This window comes from Acytostelium subglobosum (genome assembly GCF_000787575.1).
Source record: "Acytostelium subglobosum LB1 DNA, scaffold: scaffold31, whole genome shotgun sequence".
In the NCBI taxonomy this organism is placed as follows: Eukaryota; Evosea; class Eumycetozoa; order Acytosteliales; family Acytosteliaceae; genus Acytostelium; species Acytostelium subglobosum.
In genome coordinates, this window is record NW_012236502.1 from 57,811 (window position 1) to 79,419 (window position 21,609).

General features: G+C 43.8%; 7 protein-coding genes across 7 annotated transcripts; 2 read left to right on the forward strand and 5 right to left on the reverse strand.

Moving 5' to 3' along the window:
* Positions 1-71: 71 nt before the first annotated feature.
* SAMD00019534_111680 (hypothetical protein) lies at positions 72-2,353 on the reverse strand (the record flags this gene model as incomplete). The annotated part of the gene is made up of 7 exons (XM_012893497.1): positions 72-98; positions 172-280; positions 355-1,055; positions 1,124-1,361; positions 1,438-1,541; positions 1,636-2,258; positions 2,323-2,353. The coding sequence occupies 7 exons, from the start codon at positions 2,351-2,353 to the stop codon at positions 72-74; spliced, it is 1,833 nt and encodes a 610-aa protein (XP_012748951.1).
* Positions 2,354-2,697: 344 nt separating this feature from the next.
* SAMD00019534_111690 (hypothetical protein) lies at positions 2,698-2,982 on the reverse strand (the record flags this gene model as incomplete). Its single annotated transcript, XM_012893498.1, has 1 exon — positions 2,698-2,982. A coding segment is annotated over one exon (285 nt), but the record flags the coding sequence as incomplete, so codon positions are not given.
* Positions 2,983-4,000: 1,018 nt separating this feature from the next.
* SAMD00019534_111700 (hypothetical protein) lies at positions 4,001-4,162 on the reverse strand (the record flags this gene model as incomplete). Its single annotated transcript, XM_012893499.1, has 1 exon — positions 4,001-4,162. A coding segment is annotated over one exon (162 nt), but the record flags the coding sequence as incomplete, so codon positions are not given.
* Positions 4,163-4,615: 453 nt separating this feature from the next.
* Positions 4,616-5,382, forward strand: SAMD00019534_111710 (hypothetical protein; the record flags this gene model as incomplete). The annotated part of the gene is made up of 4 exons (XM_012893500.1): positions 4,616-4,679; positions 4,766-5,002; positions 5,065-5,249; positions 5,323-5,382. 4 exons carry the CDS (start codon positions 4,616-4,618, stop codon positions 5,380-5,382), a joined length of 546 nt encoding a protein of 181 aa, XP_012748954.1.
* Positions 5,383-7,547: 2,165 nt separating this feature from the next.
* On the reverse strand, positions 7,548-8,563 carry SAMD00019534_111720 (hypothetical protein; the record flags this gene model as incomplete). Its single annotated transcript, XM_012893501.1, has 2 exons — positions 7,548-7,592; positions 7,667-8,563. The coding sequence occupies 2 exons, from the start codon at positions 8,561-8,563 to the stop codon at positions 7,548-7,550; spliced, it is 942 nt and encodes a 313-aa protein (XP_012748955.1).
* A 3,386-nt stretch (positions 8,564-11,949) lies between these two features.
* SAMD00019534_111730 (hypothetical protein) lies at positions 11,950-13,537 on the reverse strand (the record flags this gene model as incomplete). The annotated part of the gene is made up of 4 exons (XM_012893502.1): positions 11,950-12,631; positions 12,715-12,856; positions 12,940-13,147; positions 13,277-13,537. Coding segments are annotated over 4 exons (1,293 nt in total), but the record flags the coding sequence as incomplete, so codon positions are not given.
* A 1,790-nt stretch (positions 13,538-15,327) lies between these two features.
* On the forward strand, positions 15,328-21,592 carry SAMD00019534_111740 (hypothetical protein; the record flags this gene model as incomplete). The annotated part of the gene is made up of 5 exons (XM_012893503.1): positions 15,328-15,656; positions 15,745-18,219; positions 18,285-20,716; positions 20,795-21,463; positions 21,549-21,592. 5 exons carry the CDS (start codon positions 15,328-15,330, stop codon positions 21,590-21,592), a joined length of 5,949 nt encoding a protein of 1,982 aa, XP_012748957.1.
* Between the last annotated feature and the right edge of the window lie 17 nt (positions 21,593-21,609).

The window sequence follows — 21,609 nt, forward strand, 5'->3', positions numbered from 1 at the left end:
TCATGTCTAGCATGGCCCCTAATCATCTCGTAAATACAACACCTTCCACTTTATTCAATTTGTTCCAACTTCTAATCCATGTCTGATTGAAAGAAATACTAGTAAAGTGATATATATTGTTAATGGATGTACAACCATGATTATGTTGTTTGTTGTTTGATGGATACTTACATGAAACCTTGGTGGTTGTGGAGAATCGCCGGTTATCTGTGACCAAAACCGTCTAACTGATGTAACAATGATGAGAACTATAAGGAATACTACTCCAAAGATTAAAAGACTGTTTGATTGATTGATTGATGAGATTAGTATGCGCGTACCTTTCATCCCCCTGCCCATGCATGCACCACTTACTTCCGCTTGACAGTATTATCACTGCGCTGCTTGGACGTCAACTTGGATGAGTCTGACCCAGACAATTCTGTTGTGCTGGGCGTGTTGCCAACCAATGTTTTAACTCTTTCTTTGGATTCGGCAAGGCTAATCGATGCCCTGCTTGCTGATGCCAAAGTTCTTGACTTGACCATAGTGTCATCACGATGGACAATAACTGTATCATATTGTTGTTGAGGTTGCGGTTGCTCTGGTGGTTCCTTGATAGTGACCCGTTTAACTGTCTTAGTTCCAGAGGTGTCTGTTGAAGTTGGTGTGTCTTGCTGCTGCTTCTGTTCCTCTTTTCTCTTCTTGGCCGCTTCATTCTTCATCTTCTCCCTGTGTACGATTGCTTCAATTGGATCACTGAATGGTATTGAACCTTTGCCATTGACTGTTCCAACATTGCCATTGCCATTGCCATTGGACATTATTACACTGCCACCAACACTGCCATTGCCATTGATGCTTGCACCATCTGGTATATAGACACTATCGTTGCCATATACTACTGATCCACTATTATATACTGTTTGATTATTGTTTGTTGTACCATTTCCAAATACAGTCCTGTCCTTCACCTGCTCGTGCAATGATATTGAAGAGTCATCTGAATGAATGGTTGATGATGCATTCATGCTCAACATCTCTGGTGAAAGAACTTGTTTGGAGTTCTTTGATTTCTATGTTTGGATGATGAATTACATTCATTAGTACATCGTCCGTCGTCCATGTGATCATATCAACATACTCTCTTCCTATTCTTTAGCGCCAATGCCACCAAGTCCTTGAGAGCATCTGGCTTTGCGGCTTGGATGAATGGATGGCTGAGCAATGTCTGTGCTGAAGAACGTCTGTCGATTTCCTTGATCAGACAGCACTCTACGAATGAAACAAACTCAATGCTCCACTTCTTTGGATCAGTAAGCGTAGGAGGAGGCTTACGTGGTACCATGAACATTGCCTTTACAGGGTTGACATCATGAAGTCTGTTTGTTTGTTCGTTTGTTTGAATGATTGATTAGTAAGTGAATGGGCTCAAAGGATGTGAGCGAATGAACATACGGTGGGTCTCCCTCTGCCATCTCTATTGCCGTTATACCGAGTGACCAAATGTCCACCTTGCTGCTATATTCTTCCTCTTTAAGTATCTCTGGTGCCATCCAATACTAAGTTAAGTGATTGATTGATGTGGTGTATGTTAGTCAATCATGTGATTGATTGATATGGCACATGCCATCCATCCATTGATCAATGCCTTACAGGAGTGCCTGCAATTGAACCCTTGCAAAAGGTTGACATTATTTGTGATGATACTCCAAAGTCTCCAATCTTGACAATGCCACTCTCTGTTAGGAGTATGTTGGCGGCCTTGACATCGCGATGAATGATTTGATTGTCATGAAGATAGAGTAGACCATCCAGTGCCTGTTTACATATGAGTGCGATCTCGCGCTCCTTGAGTGTGCGCTGTGCCGACTTCATAATGTCGGCGATGGAGCCCAGCCCGCAAAAGTCCATCAGTATCCAAAGTTCTTTGCAGGGTCGCGGACTGAAGCATCCAAAGTAGGAGACCAAGTGCTGACTGTTACACCTGCGCAATATATCAATCTCCTTCTCGATCATTGTCGTGTCGTCCTTCTTGTTGAACACCTTGATGGCCAATGTGTAGCCACTGTCTCTGTGCGTGGCCTTGTATACGGCGCCAAAAGATCCCTCGCCAAGCATATCCTCAAACAAGAATGCATCTGGTTCTCTTGACTTCCATTTAAAGTCACTACTGACATGAAGCATATGAGTCAAAGGTGACAATGGTGCACTGATTGTTATATCTTCCTCATCATCCTTTCGATCAGTTGTCTGTTGTGTATCTTCGCCACGAGAACCTAAAGTAATAATATGTTGTTAACTCATCATTCAATCAATCAATCAAATCAATCAATAACATACTCTTTGAACCACTTCTAAACAGTCTAACCATGGTTATGTTGACAGTAAAGTAGTCAGCCAACCTACTACTACTACTAACTTTATATCTGTATCAATAAGTATGTATATAAGTATATATTATATGTTTGTATCTGTAACAAGTGTGAATGATGAATGTCAAACAACTGATTCTCATTCTTTTGAATACTGTTTGAGTGTTGTTGATCTCAACAATACCCCCAACATTGTTGACGCTTTTCCCAAACACATCTTATTGTTCGATCGATCCCATCATATTGGCACTCAAACCGAATGAGAGTTTTGATTGACACTTGGTGTGATACCAAACTAACTAGAGATAGACAGATATTGACAATTGTCAATGTCAATGTATATACATAATACAAATGAGTGCAATCCATTCATCAATCCATCAATCCATCCATCATTCATAATGAAGGAGGAGGAGGAGATGAAGGGGAGATGGACTGCCACTCTATTCTTTAATATAGTTGTTTGATTATTATTATTATTCGTTGATGGTCTTCTCGATACCAACACCAACAGGTGGCTTCTTCTTGTTTGCCTCTTGTTGTTTGGCCCAGTCAGCACTATCGAATATCTTCTTCTCCTTCTTTGCCAACAATTGAGATTGTCTTGGCAGTCGACCATACTTTTCATACAACATCTTCTCCTCTGGTGACATATTGTCCAAGTTTGGTGTCTATAAATAATATTTTAAATGTTAACAACGATCACATCCGAGACACCCTTCATCTTCATTCTCTTCTATTAATTCGTTCGATCAATCATACCTTCTCCTGTGTCGATGTCATTATTAATGGTAAGTATGTATGTATAAATTAAACAACTACAAATAATATTATTCTTTAGATAGTTAGATAATGATTGTGAAGTGAGAGAAAGAGAGAGAGTTAGAGAGAATGAAGTGTATATATTGAGTCAAGATGAAGATGAACTTTACACTTTAACACACATAACAACACTATTGACTCGAACGACCCCAACACCATCTAACTTATAACTCATTCATTCATTCACCACTTACACACCCTCTTCCTTCATCCTTCTTGCGATGTATGTGTGTGTTTGAGTGTGTATGTGTGTATGTTATCAATGTCCTCGCAACATTACTCAACTGATGTTCCCAACTCTGACACTCTGTGCAATTAGGAACTTCGTGTTCATTTCAAGTTATTTTGAATCAAACTAAACTTGTTTCGTTTGAACGAATCGAAAGCTACATGTTCTGCACGTCTGCCAGCTGATCAATCATTCATCAACAAACACAACAGGTAAGCATCATACACATACACCTATCTCTTCATTTCTCTTCCTCTCTAAATCTATTCGGATGATTATAACTACGATTAAACGACTTTTAAGTCTGAACGTTGACATGTTGACATCTTCATGCATCACCATATGACCAACCAATACCCTCTTTCCTACCAACCCTCAACTCAACTACTTTATCTATACTCTCAACTTCATTCATTCATTCTAACTAACTTCCATTCAATCAACTATCTAAAGGTATCCAACATGATATATCTATCGTTAAATAAACAACAACTTTATAAGTTAAGTCTTTCAAATATATATATTTACATCATCTCTTGATTCGTTCGTTCGATGGTTGGTTTATTGATTGGTATTCTCTTCTACATTATTATGCAGCACTAAATGCAGCATACATTGTAAGAACAATCCATGTGAATATCACTACAAAGATAATGATACGACTTAGTAGACAGCTGTCTACACCAATTCTCTCGTACCAAGTCAATTGTTTCTTTAACAGTTCTTCATCATCATTGGTGTTATTTATATCATCTTCATCATTCAATACCTCTACTATCACTTGTTGTTGTAGTTGTTGTTGTAGTTGTTGTTCAGTCCTATTGACTTGATGTACATTCATCACTTCCAAAACATATGAATGATGTTGCAAAGGGAACTTGGTTACATGTACATAAATATATGTTGTCTTGTGTATCTATCTATCTGTTTGTTGTATCTTTGGTATGAAGGACACCAAGTCAAGTAATTGCTCAACCAAGCACATTTGTGTGACCTTTCATCGAAGTCCAAAGAAACTGAAGTGTTTTGCCCTTGCTTGTGTTATTGTTGATGGGGAAGTGGTGTGTTCATCATCCTTCATTCAATCTCACACACAAACAACAACATCATCCAACAACAACATTGATTGATTGATTGTTTGATTGTAAATAGACATATAAATACTTATACATACATATACTTCTAACTATTACAGTAAAAGACATATAAGATGGGAAATCAACAGGGAGCAATCAGCAAAGAGCATCTGGACCACATGAAGGACATCAGTAACTGTATGACAATGAACAGATGAATGATTGAATGATTGAAACAATGAACATGACATACCTAACATATTATAATGATCATGATCATTAAGTCTCAGAGGCAGAGTTGAAGAGACTATATAGAAGATTCCAAAAGTTGGATAAGGATGGCTCGGGTACACTGACAACTGATGAATTCCTGTCTATTCCCGACTTGGCCTTGAACCCTCTGCTGGAGCGAGTGCTCACTATATTCGATCTGAACAAGGACAATGAGATCGAGTTCTCAGAGTTTGTTCAAACTCTATCCACACTCTCTGACAAGGGTTCAAAGCAGGACAAGCTTAAGTGTATGTTATGTGATTGATTGATCGTTCGTTCGTTCTTACTCATTCATGAATCAATCAAACAGTCTTGTTCCAGGTGTATGATATGGACAATGATGGCTTCATTGGCAATGGAGAGCTGTTTCAAGTACTGAAGATGATGGTTGGTACCAACCTGAATGACATCCAACTGCAGCAGATCGTTGACAAGACAATCATTGAGGGTGATCTGGACAAGGATGGCAAGATATCATTCGATGAGTTCATTTTGGTATGTTGTTACATATAATCATTGATTGATTGGTATTCGACCTGACAGACTGACACTCATCATTCATATACAGATGATTGGAAATAACGAGGGTATTGAGGATAAGCTGAGTGTAAACTGGTCAGACGCTTAAGTGTACTCATGATTGAGTGATCGGATAGGATTGGATTGGAATGGATTGGACATCGCCGTCGATGAATCAACAACATCATCGATCACTGATCATTCATCATCATTATATGTTTGAATAAAGAAGAAGAAGAAGAAGAACATAGAGCAATATCTCCATCAATAATGGATAACGGCGTTTATTAACTACCATACCCTATGATCGAATATCAGTGACAGTATCGCTTTGAAAGTATCCTTTGACTTGTCTTGTAGAGAGATTGATAGTAATAGTTCTTTTGCACAATGTTTAGATATATGTTCAATCAATTGACGTGCGTATATAGTCAACAATTGATCTTGACTACTTCCAAGCAATGTATCTATTTGATAACAAGGTTCATCTGCGATCACTCCATCATGTAACTTTGTTGCCTTAAACTATATGATTCAATGTTTGGTCGAATGAATGATTGAGTGAGTGAGCGAGTCAATAGGATTGGTATACAGATAGACATACCCATGTAGCAAACTTTGATGTTTGAGTGATTGTTATATATATACAAGTGTCGAATGATGATAATACTATATCAGTGTGTATATCATTGATCTTTACACTTAGTTGTCTAGTCCTTATTGGGAATGGAGGTGTTTGTTGTATTGGTGGTGCATATGATTCCTCAAGTAGTGATGTCATTGTCAACTCTATATCTATATCAATATCTGTATCTGTATATGTATCTTTACTTGTATCTGTATCTGTTTAATTGATAGAGTCAGGTCTAAAATTCATTGAAGATCAAGGCTGTGGGTGTGGGTCTGAATGAACTTTTGGGTCTTTCCAGGTCACATGGGTTTGATCATTCCAACTCATTTCAATCACAAGTCATTGTTTGTTTGTCTTCCAATTGTATGATCAATTTCCATTATATAAAGGATAGTTGGAAAGTCATTTAATATCATCAAACTAACAAACTAACAATCAAACAAATAATCAAAAAAATTTAATTATAACTTACTCAATTCTACTTATATTCAATCAATATTAATAATAATGGTAAGTTAAACAAAGAAATTAATTTATCCAATAATATTAATAATAATAAATTGTATAGTCTACTGGAATCAAACTTGCAAGCAACTGTATAGAAGTGTTCGATCAGATGAAGATGAAACATCAATTTGGACTTGTGTTTTATAAGTTGAATGATAACAATACTCAGATTGTTGTTGATAAGACATTTAGTACTGGTACACCATTCTCAACATTCCTCTCAGAGTTACCAAACAATGAATGTCGTTATGCCCTTGTCGACTTCACATTCACCGACGACAACTCATTGGTGAAGAAGAAGTTAGTCTTTGTCTCTTGGTAAGCCATACCTCAAACTCTCACACGATCAAACAATTACCAATTCATATTAACTCAAATATAGGTGTCCAAGCCAATCAACCATCAAGGCCAAGATGATATATACTGCTTCCAAGGATGCACTTAGAAAGGCTTGTGTTGGTATCCAGGCTGAGATCCAAGGTTGTGACTTGTCCGAAGTACAAGAGGATTGTTTCATCGAGAAGATCAATAGATTGTGATCAATCACTCCATCTTTCAATCATAATATCAAGCCATCAATCATTTAAATAGAAATATAATACAATACAATACAATATTCTTTGGTTCTGATTTGTTGATATTACAGGGAGTACCTCCTTGTTGTTACATGAATCTGTTTGTTATTTGATTGATTGATTTATAATTGAGGAGGAAAGAAGGAAGAAGTAGTGGAGTGAGGGGAGGAGGAGGAGGAAAAAGAAGTATCATTATTCATTCATTCAATCAATCAATTATCCGTGTCATTGTCAGCATGATTATCTGGTTTGGTCGTTGAATCGGTATTATTGTTGTTGTTGTTGTTGTTGTTGTTGGGGTTTGTTGATGTTCTGGTATCTTCATCATCATCGGATGGTGATTGTTTCCTTTTACCAAGATTGCTGTTACTGCTTCGGATACTCGGTAGGCTTGGTAGGAGGGGGTTTGGGAGTAGTTGTGGAGAGGAACGCTCGGTGTTATATCTGCCCTCTGTAGCATTATGGAAGAGTCCTCTCCTCTTGTGATCCATTATTTGATCATCACTAAAGTCTGATCTTGAATCATCATCCCAATGTTGATCGGTATTAGATATGATCATCTCAGAATCCGAGTCGGAAGTTATTACATGTTGATGATTGTTGTGTCTGGATTGATAATGTTGTTGAATTTGTTGTTGTCGTCGTTGATTATTATTATTAATATTATGGCTATATCCTACATCGATATCATCTTTGGCCACATGTGAAAGTATTGAGAGACTGTTGTTGGAGAGGTCCGTGAACCCTGTTGACCTTAGTTGACTTCTGTTGTATGATGGTGTTGGAGGTGTACTACTTCTACTAGTGTGAGGGGAAGGTATTGGCGAGGAGTGCATACTACCAGCTTGCTGACTGTTGAGGGTCAGAGGGTCCATGTGTGGTCGTCCCCCATGTCCCATATTAATACTGCCGATGTGTGGCGTCAGACCAGTTCCCTGGCTGTTTGGGTTGGGGCTATCTGTTTCAGTAACAGGCAGACGACGACCACCCATGCCATCAGTCTCCTTCCTCCTCTTCTCCTGGCGTTTGTTTGAGAACCAAGTGGTCACGGCTGAGTAGGTCATGTTGAGCGTCGTCGCCAACCTCTCTTTCTCCTCCTTGTTTGGATAGTTATCCTTCTCAAAGAACTCCTTTAGCACCCTGGACTGGTCCTTCTTCAAGCGAGTCCTTCTCTTCTTCTCGGCCGGTCGTGCCACTCCTGGGCTGAACTCGGTGTGATGAATGGTGGTGTGCTCTAGCGACGGACTATCATGTCCGCTGGGGGACTCTCGAGGACTGTTGGCGCCTGGTGAAGAGTCCCTGCTAAGTGCACCAGTGGACCGCTTAAGGTTAGGGGTAGTACTTCTCGAGGATTGTGTCGTAGTCGTGGTGCTGGTGAAGGAGGGAGAGGAATGCGACTGGGGGTGGGAGAGTGGGTTGGAGTGTGATGAAGGTGATCCACGGCCTCCTAGGCCTGAGGGTGAGTCGCGGCCTGTGTTGTTGATGGTGGATGAAGTAGACAATTGCAAGGGTGGGATTGATGAGTGTGATGATGTTGACCCAAAGGGTGGAGAACTTGTTGATGGAGTGGACCTCATAGAGTTAGGAGACCTACCTCCTGATGGATTATACTGTGTGAATATATATTGTCTGTGTCTTGCTTGCATTGATTGAACATCAGGTGATATTGACGGTGATGATTTGGCTGGCGAGTGGCCGCCTGAGCCCTGGTGGGATACCGACGGGCCATGGAGTAGGCTGTGACTCGGATAAATAGTATTTAAATGTGTCTGCTGTTGGTGTTGTTGTTGATTATGTTGTAACGGTGATGGTGGAAGTATACATTGAGGTGATGAGTCTTGTGATGATTGATTTATGATTGTTCTGCTGAATGGTGCTGGATGTGGCGGTGGCTGATGATGGCGCAAATGTAAATTGAGTTGTTGATGATGATGGACTGGTAGAGGTGATGATGTTAAATGTTGTGATGGTGATCGTGATGGTGAGGGTGATGGTGATGGGGATTGTTCCCTCACCTGTGTTGATTTAACTGCAGTAGTATTTGTATTTGTATTTGTTGTTGTTGTAGATGTAGTTGATGCTGTTGCTGGAGAGTCATTATCTGTTTGATTTCTATTGTTGTTCTTGTCCTTGGTAGTATTGGAGTTCAACAAGAATCCAATCTCCATTCCAAAAGGTCACCTGATATCGAATGAGTAAGTGATTAATTGATTGAGTTATTGAGTGATTAGTATATATATTATAACTGTCTAATTGATTGATTGATTGTTTGGTGGAAGGAGTGATAATAACAAATACCATACCTTACTCAAAGTAAGTTATGTATGCTTCAATAAGTATATTATTATTAAATATATATATAATAAAGAGATAAAGATAATTGATTGATTGATTTGTCTGTTAACTGAATAGACACAACAACAACGTTTTGGAAATAACCAAACAAAGGTAAAGGGTTACAGGACAATACCGTTACTGTCTCTTTGTTTGTATAATGATATGATATGATATGTAGTTGTTGTGCAAGGTCATTCAATCATACATTCATTCAATCATTCAACATTCATTTCATACATTTGGTCAACAGGTCAGTAAAGGGTAATGTGAACAACAACATCAACAACAATAACAACAACAAGAACAAACACGCGAATATTAAATATTGAAGAGGGGAGGGAGGGAAGGGACCTCCAGGCGTGTCGTGTCGGGTCGTGCGTGCCGTCTGAAGAGAACCTGATCAATTCAATTCGAATCGGATTGATGGGTGTCAGAGTTACTCACTCAACGCCTTTCGAAAAGAGGAGTCAGGGTTGTGGTCCTGGCTAAGTCGTCCGCCTCTTCACACACGATCACTTCACCCAAACAAACAAACAATCAAACAAATACAGAATTGAGTGAAGTGATATGATATTATATGATTTATACCTTTTAACTAATTAATTAGCTGGGTCTGATGCTTGTTTGTTGTAAATGTTAAGCAAAGATATTATAATATTTATATTATATTAATTATATTATATATATATTTATAAGTTGTTTAATTAATTATATTTATTATATTTACATTATCACATATCAACTACAACAACAACAAGAACAAGATCGACAACGATGCAAATGAAACTTGGAGAGGCATGTGCGATGGATGGTGACAAAGTGAGTGAGTTAGTGAGTTAGTGAATTAGTGAGTACCACCGAGATTGGGATAATAATTGATGGACGGTGCATCGATGGTTGGATGGAATAGATAGAGAATATATATTTGGTAAGGTCCAAGTCAGTCTAGTATCCATCACACGCACAGACAGACAATTCAAGGTAGATGGTGGTGGTGGTTGTTGATGTTGGGGAGCCAAGACAAAGGCCTAATAACTACCTGCTACGCGTACGCGTCTCTTGGTTCACGATTAGTTAGTTAGTTAGATTGACAAAGAGAAGAGAGAGAGACTATAGCTACCCTTGCAAGGTATGGTGCAAAAACAGTTAAAATGTCAATAATGAGTGGGAGTGAGTAATGGTGTGTGTGGCCTTTGGGAGAAGGCCATCGACTTGTCGAGACTCTGAGGGTCTTGGGTCCTTGGAGATGATGTCTCTGTGGTTCCCAGCCAACCAGCCAGTCATTGACTGGCATTAATGCAGCAGAGGTGTTAAATGTGACAAATTGATTCTGCTAAATAGGAGGAAGGACACGTCTGAACATATTGGAATGACTAATCGGCTGTCTGGTTGTGGCAGGCTCTCTCCAATAGTGCTGCTTTCCAGCCCCACCCTCATCAACATCATCACCTCAACAACAACGAATCAATAAGCGACGTTGCCGCGATTGAATATAAATCCGCGCGTTTCACAAGATGGAAAGTTCAGCTTCGCATGTGTAGATGATCATCTCTAGCATGTTGATGTGCTGCCCCTCCGCACCACGGTAGGGTCGGAAGCCCCAATGACAGGGTTGGACCGTCTTGTCAATATTCACATTTCATTCACTCCTACATGGAGAGAGAAGTAGATATTTTATATTATTTGATTGATGAGTTGCTGGGTGATTGGATGCCTGCCTCAGGGGGCTATCTTGCCTTTGAGCGCTGCAGTGTATTTCCGCGTCTCTTATGAACGCGCGAACAACCACACCCACGAACCAAGGGCCGCTACCAAATTAATACATGATACAGTTGTGTTTACGCCACCTGATCCCATGGCGTGTACAAAAATGGAATCAGCATAGGGCTATCATCCATTCATGTGCACTTAATAATATTTTTGAAAAATGATAATAACGAATTTTCGATTCAAAACTTCGAGTTGGTTGTGTATGCTTCATCAGTTTGTTTTGTTGATGTGGGTGTGGGTGTAAGTGGGGTAAGCCCTTGTGGGTCCTCAATCAGAACCAACCACCACACACCTTCGATGTCTTCGAAAGGTCCCATGGTACGGAGAAGAGAAGAAATATTTGGAGATGAGATGAAGCCGACTTACTTTTCGATGATAAATATCTTTGTTGTATGAATGATGATGGTGATCTGATTCCAAGATATCGCAAACACCTAACCGTCTGGTTTACACAAACATACATACACATGGTTATGGGGAGGCGCCGTGCCAGGTAGGATATTATTCATTCGGGCATGACAACGGCTTCATTGGGACATCTTAAGATCACAATGGAATGGATAGGGCTGTCCATGGACCACTTTGATATCCTTGTCACCAAATTGAATACACTAATGGGCGCATTCATGTATGTATGTTTGATTGATTGATCAACCCCTCGTTATTAATCGTCTTTATGATGATTAAGATACGTGATCATTCCCAGACTACCAAGATCAGATAAGTTGTTGGACAAATTTACCAAATAATCAAACAAACAGCTCAATCAAACATCAAATTAATCAAACAAATAATTAATTAATTATTAATGGAATCATTCCAGTTTGAATGGTAGGATTGATTTGGATTAATAGTTGGCGTCGTAGATTTGTTGTACCAAATTGCCAAATGGTCGCCTGACATTGAGGATGAGCTCGTTGGTGGACGTGGGATAGACACGGTTGGTCAAGAGGATGACTATGAGTTCACGCTCGGGATCACCACAGAGCATCGTGCCAGTGTAGCCAAGATGCATCCAGGTAGTAGGTGAGAGTGATCCACACGATTGGTCCCAGCCCTCGTCGTTGACAGTCGGGTCGTTGGTATTCCAGCCAAGTGCACGACTGCTCTGCGAGTGATTGTACTCCTTGGTGAACAACTCCATGGTTGTGGTGTTGAGGTATGAGCTGTCCTCGCGAGCAAACATGATGGCCTTCATGAAGGTGAACATCTCGGGCGCGTTGGAGAATACACCTGCGTGGCCGCCAATGCCACCCATCGCGTAGGCATTGCCATCAGATACCACACCTTGGATTGTCGTGTGCATGTAGACTGTGTCGTTCTCGGTTGGTGCAGAGAATGGGAAGAGGAAGTTTGGCTGGAGGTATCCCGTGAACTTGGTGCCCACAGGGTCAAACACATACTTTCTCACATAAGCCTCATAGTAGCACTGATCAATTCCTGGTCCACCAGTATTGCACTCTGGTATGATATCATGTTCCTTCACATATCCAAGTGTTCTGGCGTAATGTCCAGCCACCAGCATCAAAGTCATGAAGCTATAAGATTGATTGATTGATTGTATGAGTGATTGAGTGATTAAGTGATTGGAATAGTTCCATTGAATGATTGATTGACATACTTGAGGTCACTGTAGACGTATGTGGCACCGATGGGGTTCATGAGTGATTGGTTCATGATGCTGTTGTAAATCTGAGTCTGGCATGAGAAGTCCATGGGTGGGTACTCATTGGCAGTGGCAGGACATCCAAACTCTGGTGTGTCTATTAAGTGATTATGTAGAGATTGGTAAGTGATCAACATCATGTATGAATGAGGGTATTGGACATGATAGGATTGGACATACTCCAAAAGGGGTCGGGGTCTGGGAAGTAACCAGAGTTGTGGAGGAGACAGTTTAGGATGGTGATGGGACCCTTGCCATTGACAGCGTATTGTTGACCGATCACACTAGCAATTGTGGCGTTCAAGTCCAACTCTCCTCTTTGATAGAATTGTGCAATAGCAGTAGTAGTAGCAGTAACCTTTGAGCAACTGGCCATATCAAATAAAGTCTAATTTTCATTTTGTAAATGATTGATAGATTAATTGATTGAAGGGAGTGGGTGTTGGAATGATTCCAGGATGTTTGAGTGAGTGATCGGATCGAATGAATGAATGAATGATTGAATGAATGAACATACATCCATGGTCATCTTTGGTACGACACCATCATTAAGAGGTGTTGGCACACCGTATGTGTAGTGTCCAGGTGCAGATGCATATAGTATACCATCCTTGTTACCAACTAGTGCTACGCAACCTGGGAATGTACCATTTGCAATTGCCTGTTCGAGGAAGGCATCGACTGGTGCCCATATATCTGCATTTGGTGTTGCATTGATCACCGTCAACAACACAGTGATTGCTAAAAACGACCTAACAAACATTATTATTTGTATAATTATACTTGTACAGAGTGATAGTGATGTATACTAATGATGGTCTCACAGCTCGACTATGCTCATCTTATCTTTGGACCCAATTGCCCTTTTGCAATTGTTCAAAAACATCACAGATATTTTGATTTTTGGATATTATTTTTGATCATCTTGACGAATAAATATCAACCCTTTTCAAAGTTAAGTTATATGTGTATCTTTGTATTTGATTGATTGATAAAAATGATTGGTGAAATATATTTTATTGATAGGGTGATTGATTGAATGTTTGAGGACTGTTTACCAAAAAGAGGAGGTTCGATTTTGATGTTGTCCTTCCTAGAGGTCGCTGTTGAAAAAATCGTCCAATTTTGGATCAGATCTGAAAACGTATCGTGGTCCACCATCATTTCATTTCATTTGTTGTGGCTTGTCCCAAGGCCATCATGCCCATTCAATCACAAACACACTCACACTGTGTCAAAGTCCTCAACACTAACTACTCTTTGTCATTAACTTTCATACATACAGATACATATATATATATATATTTATTTATTATTATTATTACATTGTATACAGATTTTATTTATTTATTCATTCAAGACAAGAGTGAGAACACACAGGTGGGTGGACACAGGAGATAGGTAGTCGACAGCTCATTATAGAAGGGTAGGTGAGTCATATCATGTCATGTCATACATGTCAAAGTTGATATATTGATTGAGACGCATATGTATTGTGATCGATCGGAATCGACCAGTCTATTCGCGACACCAATCACAACGCATCACTCATTCACTCATCAATAGTCGAAGATACAATTGCTATTGTCTATTGTATCTATCTGTCTATCATTCTTACATGCAGCCACATATCACATCACACATCACACATCACACATCGTATATCTACGTTGTAAGATTGATTACATCCCCGCGGGATATTATAACATTATGTCAGTCAGTCGACTGTTCAGTTCAACTCATTATTGATTGATTGATTGATTGACCAACACATCATCATCATCATTCATTCAATCTTTCCAACAACAACAACACAACAAACAGCATCCAACAACAAACACACAACACACAGATATAGTACAACAACAACATTTATACATGTACTATTAAGGATACAACAAGTGTGTGTGAGTGTGTGTGATGGGGGCGAGTGAGTGGTCATGATCAAGAGTGTTTGTTGGGTGATCACACACAACCATATAAGGAAGTACTTTGATCAAACACATACCTGGTTATTGGCATTGGCATTGGTATTGGTATTGTTTGTTTGAAGAAGAGTGTGGTGGGCAATGCTACATACTCATCACTCAACAAGCACAAAGCATTACCGCCATCCTCCTCTTCCCTCCCCTCCATCCATCCAATCCATCCAACACATTCAAGCTTATCATATCACCTGACTGCTGCGAAGCTGACTGAGTTGAGTCAATCCATCCTCTTCCTCCACACCACACTCTCCCTCTCACCAAAGTGAGCGCTTACTTCCCCTCCCTTGATCTACTGATTGATTGACTTGATGTTGTGTTAGAGATAGAGTTAGAGATAGAGTTAGAGATAGAGTTATATATAATATTGTTATAGTTTATAGATATTCTAACTTGTTGAACAACAGTCACAGTCATAGTCACAGTCAGAGTCATTCATTCATTCAATCAATCAATCAAACATACATCGACGGACAGACAGACGGACAGACAGTGACAACAGACAGCAGGTCAAGCGCAGCGAACAACAGCGCACTCGATATCGACACACATAAGTTTAGTAGGAGGACAGGAAGACAGAGATATGACGACCATCGCAGCATCAACAAAACAATCAATGACGACAGGAGGTGGAGCTAGTAATAATAAGGGAGGAGAGTGGAATGATGTCACAAAGACTGGAGTAGTGCTATTCCCATTCAATGCCTCTCATAAGTTCCAATTGCCACTGTCCGTTGGTGACCTGGTGCAGATACACTCACAGACGGCGGTCGAGGGCGATCAAGGCTGGTTCAGCGGCGTCTCCATCACTACACAAGAGAGTGGCATCTTCCCTCAATCCTATGTTGTAATACTACCAGACACTGTTGACGAGGCAACATCGCCTCATCATGTACCTATATCCACAAGACTGTAAGTTGGAGTTGAGTCCGGACTGACGGACGGCGACACGAACGCACCCCCCAGCAACATGTCCGCTCACACCCTCGCCCGCCAACAGTAACATACCAAACGAACAATTCACCAACTGCGCCATACTCAATGAGATAACGACAACGATTGTCGAATGGGCGACATTGCTCAAGATATTCTCACAGAACAAGCAGCACAACGACTTTAAGACATTGACACATAGGATCACGCAGCTCGTGCAGTTCAGGAACCAGTTGTTGACTCTATCGTCGCCCAAGGAGATCACTTTTGAGCTCAGGGACAAGATCATTCACCTGATCGACGAGGGCCGTCAGGAGACGGGCATGAAGATCGTCCTGAGGAAGGAGATGTCCAACCCGCACTCGGTGGCCTCGTCCAACCCGCGCAACAGCAACGTGTCACTGCATGCGCTGGCCGCCACCGACCTGATCTTGGCCGACGCAGAAAACTCTGGCGTGTTTGCCCTGTGCACGATGTACCAAGAGAAGAGACAGCTGATCAGCCCACACGAAGCCAATAACAGACAACTGCTGGATAGCGCCAAGAAGGAGGAGGCGACGGGTCCGACCGCCGGCAGCGCCGTCACAGGCATGGCACTCAACGGGTCCACTGGCACCGCCCCAGGATCGCAGTCGCCCGCGGGCGGCAGCGGCAGCGGTCTAAACATATCGCCATCGACAAGCAGCGGGAGCGGCATTGGATCCGGGCTTAGTGGCTCGGGCTCACTGCCCAAACATCCCGAGTCGCCAATAGCCAACGGCAACGGCTCGCCACAGTCAGCAAAGAAGAACTTCCTCAGCAGCGTGCGAATTAAGGGCAAGATGCCGACCAATTCATTGACGGGAAGCGGGGGCATGCCTCCCTTGCCAGTGTCCGCAGCCTCTGCATCCACGCCAAACCTCCACTTACACACACACAACGGGTTGGCGTCGACATCGGCACAATCACTGGCCAACTCACACATCTCGCTGACGTCAAGCCCACCCTCAACGGCGCCAGCCCCCACACACATCCCGCACTTGCAGAGCCAGCTGTCGCTGCTCAACCTCAGCTCGGCTGCTAACAACACTACACCACGCGGAGCTCGCGGTGGCCAGCCACCCCTGATGCTCAAGCCAGGCAAGTCGCTAAAGACCTCGCAGACACTGGACGGCAACTCCAAGTGTCAGCTGGTCGTCTCGCTCAACAACTTCCTGTACTCATCGGGTGAGTATCTGGAGCTGGTGCTGAGCGTCTACAGTAAGACAGAGGGCAGGTTCCTCACGGAGAACTATTGCGGCATCGTGCCACCCAGCGGCATCTTTGTCGAGCCCGAGAGTCCACAGGACAAGATACGCACCATCTTCAAGGACTTGGAGCCACGCGATCTCCACTCTGAGCTCTACCTCGTGGCCAAGATCTACAGGCGCACGACCAACATCAATTCGAAGGACCCCAACTCCTCTCCAACAATGACGAGATCCAACGCCAGCATGATGCCATCGGCCATGTCACTGAACACCTCGTCGTCCAACGCGTTCATGCAGACGATTGTGGCTTCAGGCAGCAGCAACAAGCATTTCAAGAAGTACATTGGCTGTGGCGTCAAGCGACTCGACCTGCTCAACAGTGTCGACACACCAGTCGAGCTGCTCATCACACTTTACACGTCGTCCAACGAGACCAGTTTGGCCACACTGCACGACAGCATCATTGCCGAGGCGACCACAACATACGAGCCAATCACTCGCGCCAAGGGTATCGTATGCACTGTGCAACACTTCTTCTCAGACTATGCGCAGTTCCTATTTGAGAACGCGCCATACCGCAGCGTCACGGCATCGCTCAAGATGCACCTGCCAGAGGTCATGCTGCCGGGCTACGACCGCAACGACCTCTACCTGCAGTTTGAGGACGGCGAGTTCTCCGACAAGAACATCGAGGTCACAGTCGTGGGTCGCTCCAACGACACGGGCCACATGATTAGCGACTCGATCAAGTTTGCCAACGGACAGCCCGAGCTGTCTGAGTACCGCACAAGCGTGCAGGCGAGCCCCAGCTCGCGCTGGAACGAGTCCATCAAAGTGTGGATGTCGGCCAAAAGCTTTGCCAACTCGCATCTATTGTTCACTGTGCGTTCGTGCTCCGAGAAGAAGGACAAGGAGCGCCAAACCATCGGATTCGGCTTCCTGCGGTTCCTCAACGATGACGGCTGCATGATCAAGGACGGCGCACACACCATCAACATCTATCGCGCCGCCTCTGATGACATCCCGTTGGCCAGCTACATCAATGGCGTGGTGACGGACGCCAAGTCATCGTCGTCCAAGAAGCTGGACACACTGCGCGTTCGCACTTCCTTTGTCTCTGTGTGTCACACACAGAGCCCCCAGGTGGTACATCTGTCCAAATGGCAGTCCTTCCAAGGCGAGCTATCCACACTCATCAAAGATATCACATTCCTCAACCAACAAGACCTGATACGCAACCTCCAAGAGATCTTTTACAACTTCCTCGCGATCATGGATCAACAACTACACGACTCGCCACTCTCCATGGAGATGTAAGTTGGACACCACGCTCAATCAATCAATCAATCACTTTACTTACTCAATCAATCAATCACAGATTCAAGGCACTTATATTCATCATTGGAGTATTGGTGGACTCGAGAACGGTCAACTTCAGACCCGCATTGGACATGTACATTTCGAAATACTTTGGCCTGTCGCTGAACCCAAGCGGCTCGCCTGCAGGCATTGCCGCACACTCTCATTTGTTGCGTTCGGTCGTCAAGAATCTGGAAAACTTCCAAGACCCCGCTAACGCATCAAAGATTAGCTCATCGCTCAAGGCACTCGAGTATGTCTTCAAGATGGTCATTGCATCGAGATCACGCTTCCCCAACAAGGTGGACGCCAACGTCAATAACGAGAACTATCAGAACAACTTGAAGAGTGTCGTGGACATCCTGTGCGAGATTATGATTTCCAACTCGCCCTCTCTGATTGGCGCGCAGACGATCGCGCTCAAGAACTTCGAGGGCATGTTCTCAGACCTGAAGCGTTTCTTCACGGTCGAGGAGATGGGCATCATCGCGCTCAAGTTTATGAAGTCCATCCAGCATCTTGAGAAGAACAAGACGTTCAACATGCTCAAGCTCAAGCTTCTGTCGTCGTACCTGCACGGCGAGCTCATGCTCAACAAGGACACAAGACGCCAGCTGCATCCCATCGTGTTCCAGCTGCTGCAACTGCACTTTGGCAAGTCAATCGAAGAGACCGAGGTGTGTCTGACCGTGCTGGGCCAGATTACCGACATCATGATCACCAAGTCTGAGATACGCGCTGACAAGGACACGTGGCTCATGGACGTCATGACCTTCTTTGTGCAGATCCTCGAGCTCCTGCAGCTGATCAATGTCAGTCTGGCCGCCACTGCACCCACTACCATCACACCAGGCAGTCTGAACAAGCGACGTAGCTCAAGCTCATCATATTTGAACGGCGCATCGGCATCGGTGTCCCTGGCGTCGATGGTGTCGTCGCTGGGAGAGGAGAGCCAGGTGGACCTGCGTCTCAAGATCTACGCCTTCATCCTAGGCACTGCTCGCTTGGCCGGCATCCAGCACTGGGAGATGTTCAGCAAGACAGTCTCGTCCAAGACGTTCTTCATCGACCTGTTTGACAGTCTTCAAAATCTCTTCGACTCGCCCAAGATCCCAGGCGACTTTTGGACGTTCACAGTCTTCAAGATGAAGACCCTGTTGCGCATGACTCGCATCCTTGAGGACGTGATCTTCTACCAGTCGTCGGCTGCGGGCACCAAGGTCGCCGGCCAATTTGAGTTTGCCTTGTGGCGCTCCTTCTTCCTGATGACCAGCTCGTACCTCAACAGCAAGGACTTGCAGCTCGAGTCGGTCAACCCCGCCAAAGCGGTCTATCTAAAGTCGCGCTGTGGTGACGTTCGCATCGAGATGGCTCGAGTGATTGAGCGCGTGTGGAATACTGTGCCGCTCAAGGAGAAGGCATCGTTCATCCCCGTCTTGGTCGACCCCATCATCAAGTTGTACATCAGCGACTCTGCCGATGCCAAGCGTCTGGCCACCCGCATCCTCTACGACATGCTCGAGGGCGAGATCACCTTGAACGGAGGCCACGCCGAGCTCATCAGCAAGACTGTGGACTCGCTTCTCGAGTGTGGCACCAGTATCAGCGACGGCATGACCTGGCCGCTCGTTACCAAGAGCAGCGACGGCAAGCTGCCATTCACACAAAAGACATTCGCGACTGTATTCAGCACGCAGAGCATGCAGCTGGTGCTGTCCAAGACGGACGAGGAGGTCAGGATCAAGGCCGAGCGATTCATCGTGGACGTCACACACTTTATCAACCTGCTGACGACCTTTATGAACGACGTCAAGAACCAGGACGAGGAGGAGATCTTCGCCTCGGTCAGCAAGCTCATCATGTACTTCCAGGAGAACAAGCGCACCAACCACTTCATTCGCTTCGCCAGCATGTGTAGCAAGCGACACTTCACCAACGGCAACTTTATCGAGTCAGCCGTGGCCGTCATGTTGCATGCCAACCTCTACCAATGGGATCACAACAAGGTGGTCAACGCCATCAACTGTGACTACGCGCCATTCCCCGCGCAAAAGGAGTCGGAGCGCAAGGAGATACTCTACAAAGAGGTGCTGGCATGCTACAACACTGGCAAGGCATGGGATCGCGCCATCCCTCTGCTCAAGGAGCTGACGCATCACTTCACCATGAACATCTGTGACATGGTCTCGGCTGCGACGTACCTCAGACAACAGGCAGCGTTCATACAGAAGATCAATGAGACAGAGTCAATCTTTGAGGAGTACTTTAGAGTTGGATACTATGGCAAGAAGTTCCCTGCTTCAATCCAGAACAAGGAGTTCATCTACAAGGGCAATGAGTTTGATCGTCTATCAGACTTCATCGCCAGGACTTGCGAGAAGTGGCCCAAGGCTGAACTGCTCAAGTCCACCGACACGCCAAGCCAATCAATCATGGACTCGGATTCACAATGTAAGTGATGTTGCACTTGGTTCCATCCAGGGTTGTCCGTTGACCCATCACTAACATCCATTCACTCAATCATGACAGATTTATTAATAACAACTGTAAACATATCAAGCATGGGAGACATCCAGAAGAGACATAGCCTCAATTACATTGGAGAGAGCTTCAGTTCAAAGAAGAGAGTACCTCTTAGAGTACAACAACTGAGTGCAAGGAACAAGGTCAATGTGTTCTTGTACTCAAAGCCATTCAAGAGAGCTGCACAGGGAACAGTAGCAGGATCTGCATCAAAGTCCACAAACGAGTTTGAGGACTTGTGGCTGATGAACATCTACCTGATTACCGAGACGCACTTCCCTTGTACGGAACGTCGATCACTGGTCGTCGATCGCCATCAGTACGAGGTGTCGCCCATTGAGAACGCACTCAACAGTGTCGTGCAGAAGAATGAGGAGCTGATGGCACGCATCGAGAAGTATGGCCCACACACGGCCAACAACACACAGCCCGACAGCATCAACCCTCTGACCATGACACTCAATGGCATCATTGATGCGGCCGTCAACGGAGGCATATCGCGCTACGATCACTTCCTGACCAACCAATACCTTCAGAAGCATCCGGACAACAAGCACTTTGCCGAGTTGCTCAAGGTTGCGATGGATCAGCAACTAGTACATCTGGAGCATGCTCTCAAGCTCCATGGACAACTACGATCGACTGACATGGCTGCCATGCATGATAAGCTTGAATGTAAGTGGTGGTGAGCAATGTAAAGTCCCTGCCTCTCAAGAATGATTACTAACAGGTCCCTTTCCTCTCCTCCAATCACACTTAGCCATATTTAATACGATGAGGAATGAAAGGACAGCACTCATGTAGACATGGGCAACTCCAAC